Source organism: Anopheles merus, chromosome X, assembly GCF_017562075.2.
Source record: "Anopheles merus strain MAF chromosome X, AmerM5.1, whole genome shotgun sequence".
NCBI lineage: Eukaryota > Metazoa > Arthropoda > Insecta > Diptera > Culicidae > Anopheles > Anopheles merus.
Window position 1 is genome coordinate 16,597,695 of NC_054081.1, and position 13,850 is coordinate 16,611,544.

At 44.7% G+C, this 13,850-nt stretch overlaps 1 protein-coding gene across 7 annotated transcripts in view; it reads left to right on the plus strand.

Annotated features, from left to right (window-relative positions):
* The window catches only part of LOC121597475 (smoothelin-like), a 54,491-nt gene that overhangs the window by 5,270 nt on the left and 35,371 nt on the right, over positions 1–13,850 (plus strand). For 2 of the 7 annotated variants that reach the window (XM_041923268.1, XM_041923277.1), the window contains exons 2-3: positions 2,072–2,231; positions 2,429–2,723. In XM_041923268.1, coding sequence (XP_041779202.1) covers positions 2,664–2,723 — 60 coding nt within the window. In that variant the 5' untranslated portion in view covers positions 2,072–2,231; positions 2,429–2,663. Of the gene's footprint in view, positions 1–1,612; positions 2,232–2,428; positions 2,724–13,850 lie in introns of those variants that run through there. The other 5 variants (XM_041923293.1, XM_041923302.1, XM_041923258.1 and 2 more) reach the window with 4 other exon arrangements.

The following is a 13,850-nucleotide window of genomic DNA, read 5'->3' on the forward strand; positions in this document are numbered from 1 at the left end:
CGGCGCAAACCTCATTTGCCCATGTATGGTGCGAATGCCTTAAAAGGGAAGTGGTTTGCCTGAATCGTAATCGCTCCAAAATTGGCGTTACTGCCCGATGCTGCCGCTGCAGCTCTGCTCGTGCGATGATGTGTCTGTGTGTGGCGCTCTCTTGTGTGCTGCGTGCTCCTTCCTACCCTTTCGCTTGCTCTCGCTTTCACACACCCTCGCTCATAGGTCCTTCCTGGCCTTCTGTAGACCCTACCCCTTTCCCAAGCCACTCTAGAAGACACACACAGGGCCACTGCGGGCACCATATGGATGTGCCGAAGGTGTATCGTATGTCTGCGTTATGGCATCGGGTAGGTCGGGTGGGAAAGAAAACCTTCTGGCAAACCCCTCGCACACCGGTGCCTCTCCCCTTCTTCTGAGATGTTTCTTGCGCTCCTCTGGCGGCATCGTGCAGCGCGCAGAGTGATTCTGTGGCGCCCAGCCGGCACCAGCGGCCCCCTGATCAAGCCGCTGATGAACATTATCCACCCTGTCTGCGTGCGGATGTGTGTGCGTATGATTTGCCCTTCTTCGTTGCCTGTTCACACCAGTCAGCCAGCCAAGTGTTCCAGCATGCATTTTGTTTGCGCGAAATGTACTCGCGCTGCCTTGCGCACATACTGCACATCGTTGCGATCGCTCGTAAAAACGGGTGGTAGGGAGATGGCGTGTGGTTGGATGTACTTCCCAGTTTGGTGTTGCTTTTGAATGGTGCCCTTTTTATTTTCTTTAATTTTTTTTGCTCACTTGCGCTGCGATCCCATTAAGGAAACCGTCAGTCACCGAATCGGCACATGGTGGCTTCGCCCGTTTTGCTCGCGGTTAAAGCTGCGGTCGCGAAAACATATTACACCGTGCGGGACCTTCCCTCCCAGATCCGGGACGGCCAGATCCAGCTCCAGAGATGCTGGACGCATTCCCAAGTAGGGTGGTGTCCACCCCTTTTGCGCAAAAGAGTTGGCGTGTGGAATGACCTTGTGCAATGATTGAAGAGATCTCTGCCAGATGCAAGTACGTGCAAGTGAAAATGGGAATTTAAATGTTGTTTGAAATGTATATTTTTTCCAAATACCTGAATAAAAAAAATACACACATACATATACATACACATATTTCACATTTGAAAAAGGAGCCACGTTTAAAACGATCATTACGACCAGGCGCCAACGGTGGTACATTTCTCAGGAGCACAGACACTTGGCTGCCCGCCGATATGGCCGGTGCACTTCTCATCCTGGTCGGGGTCATTTCGACCCTTAACCAATTGTGTTTCCTTTGCTTCCCTTTCAACCGAACATTGCTTCCCCCACCTTTCTTCTGCGCCGTAATCTTTCGGTCCAATCGAACGTGTCGTTATTCGCTTTTTACTTCTTCTTTTCCATCCCATCTGGCCCTTGTCCGCCGCTGAACCGTCCGTGTATAGTTGGGTCCGTTTTGTTTTTTTTTTTTTGTTTTTTGGGTAGCTCACATCGCCGAGGTCGACCTCTCTTGGTTCCGCCGCCGAAGGCTTCGGGCCGCGGCGCTGCGAAGGCTCCGGCGCGAACGGGCGCAGGCTTTAGTCCGTCGATCGCACCGACCGTACCCGGTCAGTATCGTACGCGCAGCCTTATCCGACGGACGATGAGCCACGAGCAGCAGCAGCAGCAGCAATCCACTTTCGCTTTCGTTTGCGTCGGATGCATCTGAAGAAGAGCCCCCAAAACAATCGCATCAGTCATCCTTCCCAACAGTGTTACGGCACGGAAGTAGGCATAATCAGTGAGCAAACATACTGGTTTGGACTAGAGTGAAGTAAAGAAAGGCTATTTTGCTATTGTTTTGAGTGTACCGAGGGAACAACACAATTTTCCCTTCAAGTGTTTATTTATTTAGTTAATTGAAGTGAATGCTGGCAAAGGTTGTTGGTTTTGTTTCGAACTCATTCGAACTAAATCTGTTAGTGTTGTGCTACTTTAGTTAATGCTGTGCATTGGTGTGTTTTATATTTATGCTCCAGCTGCTTGTAAATTTAAGTGACCAGGCAAAAGTTTTACTCTTTCAGTGGACAAGTGTTTCGTGAATTTCCGCGGTGGCTTAGTCGCAAGCAAGCTTCTACGGCTGTATATTTGAACTTCAGTGATTTTAATTATTTTGTGTAAGAAATAATAATTTTGTCTATAAAATCGCTGCACTTATTGTTAAGATTTCACAACGCTACGAAGGTGATTATACCATTTCTTATGACAATTTAAGTTGTTGATTTATAATCAAACATGGATATTTCTTTAAAAAAACATTCAAAAGAAAAGTCGCCATTGCTCCGCCAACTCAAACGTGTCGTTATTATTAATTTGTAATTTTAACGCCACCGAGATCTTAATCACGCATGCCGAGCTTCTAACCTGTCTGCTTTTTACAGAGCGTAAGATTTACTGCCCGCGCAGCCGTCGACGACGACGACAACGACGATCAATCGATAAACGATCAACAATCAACGGCAGTCACCCAACGGCTGGCGCCCGTTGACAGGAGGCGGTTTCGGTGCAAACGTGACTAATTGATCGGGCAACACCCGGGCCCAACCGGACGGCTTTGGCTTTGCGATCGTTTGACGACCGTACGCGCGGAGCGATATAGCCCGCCCGGCCAGCACCATGGAGGCACGGTTCGCCGATCTGTCGACGATTACCGATGAGGATCTGTTGCGAAAAATGGTATGTACAGCAGCCAAAGCGGGGGAGAATGGGAAAGGGATGTAGTTGTTTGTTTTAATTGTTTTGCACTGTTATTTAAAATTTTAAAAAGAAGTACAGGGTTTGCTTTTCCTTAGATTTGGCAATTTGAACATTTTTTCACGTGATGTATGATATTATGTAATAATTTCATACAGAAACGTTCAGTCAGTTTTTCTTCTCAATTTTGTTGTGTCAGAAAATATGCAAACAAAACTATACATTGCTGAGCATGTTATTTATTGAATTTGTCCAGTGAACTCTCTTAAAAATCGTGAATGTCTGTTTGAAAAAAGGAATTTAGTTTTTTTTTTTTGAGACTAGTGATGGGTATAATGAGCGAGAGCGGTTTAGATTGTTCAGTTTTTACATATGAATTAATTTGAGTTGGTCCGGTAATCTGGATGTATTGAAAAATGCCATTTCAAAATGACGAAATAACGCCCAAACTTGAATCATTTCTTTTAGAAAAATGAACTGATATGCTCACGAATATAAAACGAGCTTCTCAGGCATAGTTAACATGCATACTTGCTTGTATGACACCTATCGGTTGAACACGTCAAACGCAATCCGACTATTAATTGTATAAACGTATAAACGCAGAATTGTCACCTTTTTAACATAAAACTGCTAGAGACTAGTGATGTCCGTAATGACTCTTTTTAATGAGTGACTCACAGGTATTAGCTTTTTGAAAAGAGTTGAATTTCGAATCGGGTTTTAGCTACTTCATCATCATACAGATCAGTTTAAGCCTTTTTTTTTAATAAAAATTATTATATTTTTTGAAAGTATAATAGCTTGAATGTATTCAACATAATACACATAATGTTGTTAATTGATAGTTTATAATATAAAGCAAATATAATATCAAACATTTTTTGTAAATATATTTTCATCTTTTGACAGAGAAAGAGGGGCATTGAGAGAGAGAGAGGAGAGAAAGAGAGAGAGAGAGAGAAAGAGAGAGAGAGAGAGAGAGAGAGAAAGAGATAAAGAGAGAGAGAGAGAGAGAGATGAGAGTGAGAGAGCCAGAGAAAAAAGAGAACATTTCAAAACGTCTTAAGTGCAATCTAATTACAAAACTGACCCAGTTTAAGTTGTGTAAGAAATGTAAATTAACAGCAGTTCATACAAATTAAAATCCATAAACACAGGTAGTATTTTTTTTAATCTCATATGGTCTAGTTGTTGAAAGACAGCGGCGCTTTGTACTCTTTTAGCTACAAAAGTCGTTTAATTTTTCTTTAACTTTTTGCCAGTATTTTTATATTTAGTTATTTTCTGTCTGCCTACACTGTTGTAATGCTCTATTTACTTTTTACTCAGAATTGACTCTACTCTTTTTACCAGTATTACATCGTTCGACACCTTTACATTTAATTGTTGAATTGAATAATTTTACTCCTCTGTCGGATGTTGAATAATAATCTCTTTGTACAAGTAGTATTTAATTACATACAAGTAGTACAAGGAGCAGTATAATTTCCTTTACACATAAATGTTCATAAATGTATGTTCATAAATGTATGTGTATTTAATTCGGTTCAAAATACTTAAATCAATTTGTTACTTATTTCGAAGTTGATGTTTGCTGTAAGTGATTTTATTTAAAATTAAAAGCTGCTCTATGCATTGATTGAATTGATTGAATTGATTTTCTTTTCTAGAGCCTCTATTAAGAGTGAACAGCTACAAAAGAGTTGAGTTTGAATAAATGAAGAATTCATTCACTCACTCAGTAAAATGATTGATTCATATTAGTGAATCAACTTCTTAAGTCCATCACTACTAGAGACAGATGGAACCCAGACGATCAGATATGTATATGAAATAACGTTTGTATGCTCCTTAAACGTTGCTGTTTACAACTTCTATCACATCTGTTCAATTCGTTAGACGACAGTAGGTGAAGGAAATTCCTTAACACACATGCACATAGAAACAACAACGACAAAAGCAGCGTGCAAAAATCATTTCAATGACTTTTACCTCTCGCGTCACACTTCATACAATAGCGATTCGTGAGATAAACGCAACGAGCAAAAAAAAAAAAGAAGCAAAATAACAGCACCCAAATAAGGCGTACGCGAGGTCACGCGAGGCGGTAGAAATTATGCTACAGCGAAGCCGTGTCCAAGCGGGCACCGCAGCGGCAGCTCACTTGCCTTCGGTTGCCGTTCGCGGCAGCTTCTCCGCCTGGCCCGGACCCGGTCAGCTCATACCGTCAGTTCAAAGGAATTGCGAAGCAGTCCGGCTAGTGCGCCCAGCTAACGCCCCATCCCTCATCCCTCCCATCCGCTTTACGACGCGGGCGCAAGGCATGATGCGTCGCGCGCGGAAATTGTAACGCCAGACCGGTCAAGGTTGCGCCTTGCATCGATCGGATACAGATAGTCGTGCGGTACAGAAGGATAAATTAAAAAGGGATGACAACAAAAATATATGCGCAAAATTCTTTTTACATTCGTTGTATAAGATTCTGCGGCGGTAAAGAGCACCAAAATCAAAAAGGGGGATCTTCGCTGCTCCGGAAACAGATCACAGCTCGCCGCATCAAGTGATGGGAGAACCGTAATATATCTGGCTCTCTTTCTCTTGGATGTTGTAGTTTTTTACCATTTGAACAGAAGCAACAACAACACTAAACTGGGTGCCTTTCGATCGCAAAACGAGACGGCCGTGAGGCCCGTAGGAAGCTCTGTCGGGGCAGTAGCATTTCCTTTTAGGGACACGAAGTTAACCTTCCAGTCAATTAATGCGACATACAAAAGGATGTTTGCATGCTGCGAGGGGACGGAGCGCAAAAAAGTATGGGGGGGGGGGAATGTCGAAGGTCAAACTTTGCGATCGAGACAGTACCATATATTGCGTTGATCGATGACAGCAACACGAACAAAAAAAGGCCGAAATGAAAAAGAAACAGCACTCATTATAGATGCATGTGCGAGTCGCTGCGATAGCAGTTGGGCTGGGATGCTCTGTGTCAGTACGTTTGGCATTGGCCATCAAAACTGCATTACAAATCAGTGAATTACCCTCTGTTTTCGCTCTCTTTCTCTCTTTCCCTGTTGAACAGTTTCAAATGGCTGCCCTTAATTGATAGTTGTATTTTATACCAACCTCGCGTTGAAACATTTACGAGCAAAAGCATCGATCCCGCCAAGAACCTACGATCGGTGAAAGATCGTTTTCGGAAGAGTTTGCCAACTGGATTGACTACCAAATCATGCCATCCCAGACTTCCGTTGAGCGAGATTTGGACTTGAATTGAATGTTTGTATTTTGGTATTAACAGCCCACTCAAAATGGACGAAACAAATGAATTTGTTCTCCTCCCGCTAGCTGGTTTTTAACGCAGTTTCGTTTGGGAGGTGGACTTGTTCCATTTTGGCAGGCGGCATGTGACTCCCGATGACGCGATGGGTAGGTAGGAGGAGCAATATAAGGCCGCACGGTCGTGAGTGGTTGTGTTGTACTGCTCGACATTATGCAGTGATAAATGTGTTTGATAGACAAATAGGCAGGCGAAACCGCGCGAGCGGGGTTCATCGTTTGCCCAAATGTTGATGTCTTTCGTGTTTCCGCTCTAAAGTGGACGGGCTATTTATTTAATACGACCCAATGGTAATGTAATTATAGAAATGATATATTACATGGCTTTCCCTCCCCCGTTTTTTTTTGTGCTACTATTGGGGGCGCGGGGGCACCTTACAAAAAATGCTAATAGATGTCACCGGTGAATAATCCAGCTCGCCATCTTGGGGTCTTGCCTACGCCTACACCCGAGATCCGGACTCTCACCGGCGTGGCGTATCTTGGCACCCTCCGGAACTCCCCCGGTCTACGGCGGGTGGCGGATGACTTCATCCTTCCAGTTCCGGGCGGGGAGGTGCCCAGTCGGCTGGCTGGCTGGCGAACGTCTGCAACTTGTACCTGTGCTCCACTATTGTGTTGCAGTGTTGCGTTTATTTTCAACTGCATGGCGTCATACGGCGTTTCTGTGTGTGTTTGTTTTTACTGTTGTTGTTGTTGTTGTTGTTGTTGTTGTGGACTGCAGGTTGCAGCACACGTGCCTACGCATGGCACACACATGGTCGCAGCTTGGCAATGCCGGTAGCGCACTGACGACATCAAACAAGAAAGCTGCAAACAATGTCTGAACTCTGGTACATGTCAGTCGCACTTTCTCGTTCTGCGGGGGTTTACTTTTTTTGTTGTTGGTTTCGGAAAGTTTAGACTTCCTGTTTACAGGGTTTCACCACAGCTGTCCCTGGTGTGGGAAAGGAGCAGCGCTTGGAGCTTGTTCTTGCCACCAAATGGACAGAACGTTAAAAAGGGCCTCGAAATGGATTATAACTGTAACCTGATTACGAATGCCAGAGGGCGAGGAAATTAATGGTCCCTTAAAGCTTTCTTTGTTTAGGCAGACGATCATCACCATGCGATGATTCATGCTCCAACCACGCAGGATTATCGAAAAGTGTTTGCTCGATTCCCGTGCCCGTGTAATATGGTCGTGTTTTGGACGCTGGCACAGAGTTAATTCCAAAATATGTGCCCCAAAGCCCGCTGCTGGCTGTTGTGCACTTCGGAGCGGAATCGGAGCGCAAAGCAGCGAAGGGAGGAAGAGCAGAAATAGTGAGGATTACCGATAAAACGGAACCAGAAAGCATAAGGCAAGAAATTCTTTCCCTTGCCTCGCCGTCGGATAATGTGTGCTCTTGGCCCGGTCGGCTGCAACGGGATGGGTTTTTTTTCTTTTCTTGCAACGATAACACAACATAAAACCAGTTTACATACTTCTGGACTGGACAGGGGACGGGGAACGTGTAATAGAATCCATAAAGAAAAGAGAGTGAAACCTGCAATATGCTGTTGTTGTTGCTGCAGGTTCCAATATATTTCGAGTCCTGCAGTTGCTCTTACAGCGAACATTGTTTTTTCAACGATACGATACACATGATGTGTTATCAATGATCAGACTAGTAGACCGCGATCTAACCTCTAATGTCTATGGAGTAAGGCTGCCAAAACTGGGCTGTATATATTGGATCAAACGGGGGCCAACAGTTAGGGAAAGAAAGCGCAAAATTGCTGATCTGCACGAGAGGGGTGCTCCAGCGGCTGGCTGAAGGGCGAATGGGGCTGGTGGTCCGAAAACTACAAGACAAACCAATCAAAACCGTTCGGTTGCATTTATGGTCAGATGATCGAGCGAGCGGGTTTTTTTTTGTTGTAGGGTTTGTGCCGCACCGTGTGTGTGGGAGCGACCAGCCAGTCGATGACGGGTATCTGTTGTGACTCCGGGAGTGGAGGCGTTGTTGGTGTTTTTTTTTGCCTTATTTTTCTCCCCCGTTTCGTTCACTTCAACTGCCATCCTTCTCCATATTAATTACGCGGCAACGTTCAACACTCTGTTGCTTTTTAATCGAGCCAAAGCTCCGCTGCGCGTGCACACATACACACACACGCGCACGGGGAGCTAGGGGTGGCTGTTGAGCCCCGGACAGGCCGGGTGGTCGCCCACCGCATCGTCAGCACTCAACCGCCGGTGGCCGCAACCAACCCTACATCGCAGGAACACTCAACACAGGGACCCTTAAAGCAGAGCGGGCACTCATGCAATGCGTGTAGGGCAGGGTTCGGCAACCGTGGATGCTCGCTTTATAGCTAAGGGAGATTTGTTGATTGTTTTGTATGTAAAATTACGTTAAATTAAAACACATGTACAACAGAAATATTCAATTTATATATTCTTTTTGTCTTACATTTTATTTCAACTCTTTAACTCAATCCTGCCACAACAAGTAGTATGAAATAATTTTCGTTATCATTCCTTATTTTCACCTAAAATATTGTTTTACGTCTTTATTTTGAAAACCGAAACAAAATGTTAAGTTGGAGTGTTTCATCGCTTAGTTAAAAGTTTTGAAATTGTTCAAAATATTAATATGAATCTTAATAATCTCACACATTTTATTTTTCAAATTAAAAAAAAACTTAAATGCTAAAGCCTTGGCATTTAAGAAAAATAATAATAATTTTGGCTTCCATTCGGATTGCACCTAGTTCTTTAACGGTACCGATTTGTTTTATGCGACAAAACTCGTTTCCGAAATGAAAAAAGAGGGATGAAACCTTTCGATGAAATTAAGATCCAAACCAACCCAAAAAGCTAGTTCGAACGCTATAGCTGATTTGAGGCTATTTAACGAAAAGTCGTTCCGATGTCGTACTTTGTGGGTGATTAAGAGATGAAGCGGTACTTGCGGAACTATGGAGCTTTTTAAGTACGCCGTACTCTCTGGAACCTTGCAGCTGTTTAGCCTGATGTGTATGGTTCACGATGGATCTTGAAGGCTTTTTTTTAAGAAGGTGTACCGAACTTGATGGAACTTTATAGCTTTTAAGTGGATGACATCGGTACAAGGTGAGCTGAAGATCGCTGCAAAAGGCGAATTCAAGCAGCGATCTTTGACATCAGAGCTATTTTTGGTTAAACAGCCTCAAATCAGCTATAGAGTTCGAACTGGCTATTTGAGAATCGTCTTAAGAAATTCTGCCTTTTTTGAAAGATGGTAAGAGCCTATTCGTATACAAATTACTGAACATTTTTGTGTATGATATTTCATATAGTCGTCCTCTGCCATCTTTCTATATCGTGATATGGATTGGCGGGCTAATAATTATGGCCCAACTCGAAGTTTAATTTCCCATATGTAGCACTAACATTGTTTCTACAGGACAATGAGATGAGCATTTGGAACCAGAAACAATTATTCAAAAAGCCTGTTTGTTGTTTTTATGAGTACGACGATTGTCAAAGAGCTGTTTTCTAAGGTATAAGTTATCAATTTTTCTGATATGGTACTGTATGTTCGAAAAGTGTATTTGTAGGCACTGAATGTACGTTTGGGGGCGGTCCCATGATACAATCGTCATCTCGAACGATTCTATAACATGCCCGACATGGGTTTAAGGCTAGAATGGGCCGACACCGCGTAGCAAGGATTGACTATCCAGCTTCGTGGTAATGAGTTAAGTCTCGAAAGCCTGTATAGACTGGAATATCCGGGTAGAACGTTAAGTCAAGCAGTTCCTGGTGAATAAAATATGTACGTTTATCTCGATAATTTTTCAACCTTTTAGGCTTTTGTGCCATCCTTAGAATATCTCCAATAATTTCTCCGGCATTCCTCTTGCTGTGTTGTTTTGACTGTTGCCTGATGAATCTTTACAATAAGTTTTAATAATACAAAGTACCAATGTTTAACCTTGTTTGTATTATATAATTACAAAACAAAACAACAATATTACCAATCGCATTGATAAAAGAAAAAAAAATCATTCTCTTTGCTCATTTAGCTCTCGATCATTTTCAAAATTTTACTAAATTTCCTTTACCACAAAAGTTTGTCGACCGCTAATCTTAGCGATCGAACTTTGTCGAACCCTGGGGTAAAGCGTATCCAGCAGTGCGGTAACTCAGCGCTAAATAATATGAACCAGCAAAAAACCCAGCTGCAGCTCACAACCCTCCCATCACCCCCTAGATGACTGGATCTGGGGGAAGCTGAGGGCAGCAACAAGGCGATGCAAAGGCGCACCGGGTCTATTGCCGGTCGGGTTACTCTCTCTCTCTCTCACACACACACACACGCACGTCCAAGGATGCCATATAGCATCCGACGCCCACACATCCCTCTCGGCTTCTCGCGCGATCGGTCGCGCGATGCTTTCCGATGCTCCCGCGGGGGTCTGCATCCGCGTATTCGCCTCCCATGTGTATGTGTGTACCGGACAGCGCACGGCTACAGCCAGGCAGCCACCCATGGTCATGCTGTGTGTCGGGCAGCCTGCGAAACGGGCAAAAGGCGTTGCGCCCCGATGCAAGAACTTTAGTTCAGCCGAAGACGCAACAAACGCTGAACGCGCGGCGCGTGTGATAGATCAGTTCTTTACCTCCGTCATTATTTTTTGTGTTTTGTGCGAGCACCATCAGTGAACACGACTGTGAAGCACTTGGTTGGTGGTTATTTACCGGGTGTACACCGGTGGATTATTAGGTGATTTTGGTTGTGTGTTGTTTTTTGGAGCATTGTAGCCTTGTTGTGCGAACAGTTTTGCAGGGTGTAGCATCGAAACTCCGGATGGCATTTACCGACACGAGTGGCTAAGACAGAGGGAAAGTTTGTGCGTGCGAGTTTATATCTGCCAGCATTTATCCAGCGATCCAAGCGATCGGGAGTTGCTGCCTGCCGGTGTGTTGTGCTCGAGTTTGGTGAAATTGGGCTTCCGATCAAGCAATATCAGCATTCAATCAACCCTACCCAGGGACCCGAACGAAGCTACGATCCACAACACATACACACAAAGCTACCCCCAAGTTAGGGTGCACGACGACGAACGTCGAAGGCACCGGTTTCGGGTTCAGGGCCTAAAGCCCATAAAGCAAAATTGTATCAAAAGTGAAGTGAGTGCTGTGTTTCGAGGGTGAGTGACGAAGGTGGCGTTCCGAGCACAGAAAAGAAAGAGCAACCGAGCGAGAGAGAGAGTGCTAGAGAAAGGGGAAGCAAATAGAACGGGGTAAGTTGTGGGACGGATTTTGGGCAGAGTGTAACCCCCGCACAAAGGGTTGAAGGGAGCAGGAAGTTGCGGGATTTTGTGACCGGTTTGTTGTTGTTTTAGTTTTTTTTCCTTCAATGTTTGGTTCTTCTGTGCCAAGCTTGTTTTTCTGTGCCTTGCAGTGGAAGAACAGAGCGTCCAATGCATTTCAACCTTTCCAAACAGGTGATGTGAAGCTTTGCTTGTATGTGGGAAGCTTTTTGAAGAGAGAATTGAAACAGCTGGGAATTAAATTTTGCTGCTTATTTTATTGTGTAATTTTTTAAATTACAAGTAAAACGATTTTTTAAAGCAGCATGAAATTAAATTTCAAACTTTGTGAGAGGGTGCAAAACGGCAGCATTTCTCGTTCTCCACACGCAGCAGCTTTGTGCAAAATGGAGCATGTTGATGAAGGCATTCCTTTGCTATATCTTCAATCTTTAGCTTCGGAGTACAACCACCATCTTTTGAGAAGGAGGTTTAGAGCGTTTTCTCTCTCCTTCTGCTCGCGTTTCTATTTGGCACGCTGGAACGCGGTAGCACCAGGAAAGCAGCTCCCCACCGCTTAATTACCAGCCTTCGCTGTAAAGTGCTCATTGTTTGCAAACGGAAACGTCTGCGAAATAATAAAATCTTTTGGCAAAAACAATAAACAAAAATCCCAATTCTGTGAGTGAATGTGAAAATTATAAAAGAAAATCTACCTTTCGGGAAAGGAAATCCAAGTCCCAGCAACAAAGCTTAATCGCTGGAGCGGCTGTTACAGGGCGAATTAAAACACAGTCCAACCGCATCATCTTCTGCCATTATGCTAGAGAGATTCTTGCGGCCTTTTTGCTCTCCCTTTCTCGCTGATGCCGAAGGCGGCAACATATTCCACGGAATGAAAGTTTAATGCTTTTTGTGTTTTTGTGGCTGTGGCTGTGCGCATAACGGACAGAAAAGGGAAGCCGAGCGTGTGAGCCGCGCACAAGTAGCGCGAAATGGGCAAAAATGTTTGTTCGTACTCCGGTGTGTTTCACGGTGTACGGCGTGGAATTTCTTGCCCCCTCTTCCCCCTCCTCCTGCCCGCTGTGGGGGAGTAGGCAATGACGCCAGGTGTCCAGCCAGGCGGCCGCCCCCTTCGAGAACAACTGCCGCGATGAGAGAGAGAGAAAAAAAAACGAACGAACGCAACATTACGCTACGAATCGTAGCATTAATCAACAATTATGTCGATTCAGCGCATCCCAGCCGGAACCCATTGGTGCGGGGGCGCGGTACCGAGGGTTGCAGGGGGAAATGTTCAATCTAACTGGCAGGCCCGGACGAAACTACTGCGGTGGTGTGATTACTGTGCCTGTGTTGTTTTAGGCTCGCTATCGCTCACACCGTAGCGCGGTGCGAAACGGCGCAAGCATGGCCCAGAACGCGCCACGGGTACGCTTCAGTGGGCGAAGCTCTGTGGGTTTGCTCACCTCATTGGCACCTAGCGCCAGCATTGGCCGGATGGTGGCCTATCCATCTGGAAAGTAAAAACCGCTCGCTTCCGGATCCTCCCGGGCGGGAAAGTTCGACGAACGGGGAAAACAAAACAGCACAGCGCGCGGGCACACACATTCGGTTGCGCACCGAGCGTGTTGTGTAGTTGTGAAAATATGTTTTTCAATCAGTGTTTAAAAATAGCCACCACTGCAAAGGGACGGGGGTTGGAGGGAGGGATGCGATAATAATGCGCTCGTTTGTCTGTGGAGGAGAGCTCACAGCATGGTTGGGATTGTCTGGAGCAGCTCCCGATCGATAAATTAATAAATTCGAAATGTTTTATTTTTGCCTCTAGTCAGTTATGTTTTTCTTCTCTTGCTTTTTTGTTGTTGTCTGAAAGCGCTTCTTACACGATGTTTTCCCCCTCTAACACACCTTCGCTTGTAGAGGTTGGTAGTGCTGGAAAGCAACTGATGCTGAAAAAAGTCTGTCGCGGGAAGTCTTGAACCAACGCCCACCACTGCACAGCAATGATGCAAGCGCTGTACCGTGTTCGAGTACCGTCGATCGGGCTAGTCGTACACGTGATTGACGTATTTGTACGGACACACATACGCGCTGGAGGGTTCAAACCCTGGGGGCGAAACATGAACCTACCCGTGTTCAGGCTAGTGATGGGCGTACTGAGTCAAACTGTACGCGATCGAGCTAAATTGTTGCAGCAGATGAGTTGAAAGAAATCAGCATGAAAAGTTTTGCTACCCATTCGAGACTTATTTCTTAACGGTGATTAGCAGCTGACCTACCAATGTTCATTGGAGCTTTCGTGAGTTAAACAACTCTTTTGAGTGGTAGACTTCACTGGGTGTTTTAACTCTTCGCTCCTACTAACAACTCACACACTGGGAGTTAAATCATTAATGAGATCAATAGCGCTTTCCCGACCTGGCTGAGTGAGTCTACTCTTTACTCTGAGCAGTAATTAATATAAAACATTCATAAGCGGAATAATTCTTCCAAGTGAAAACAAAT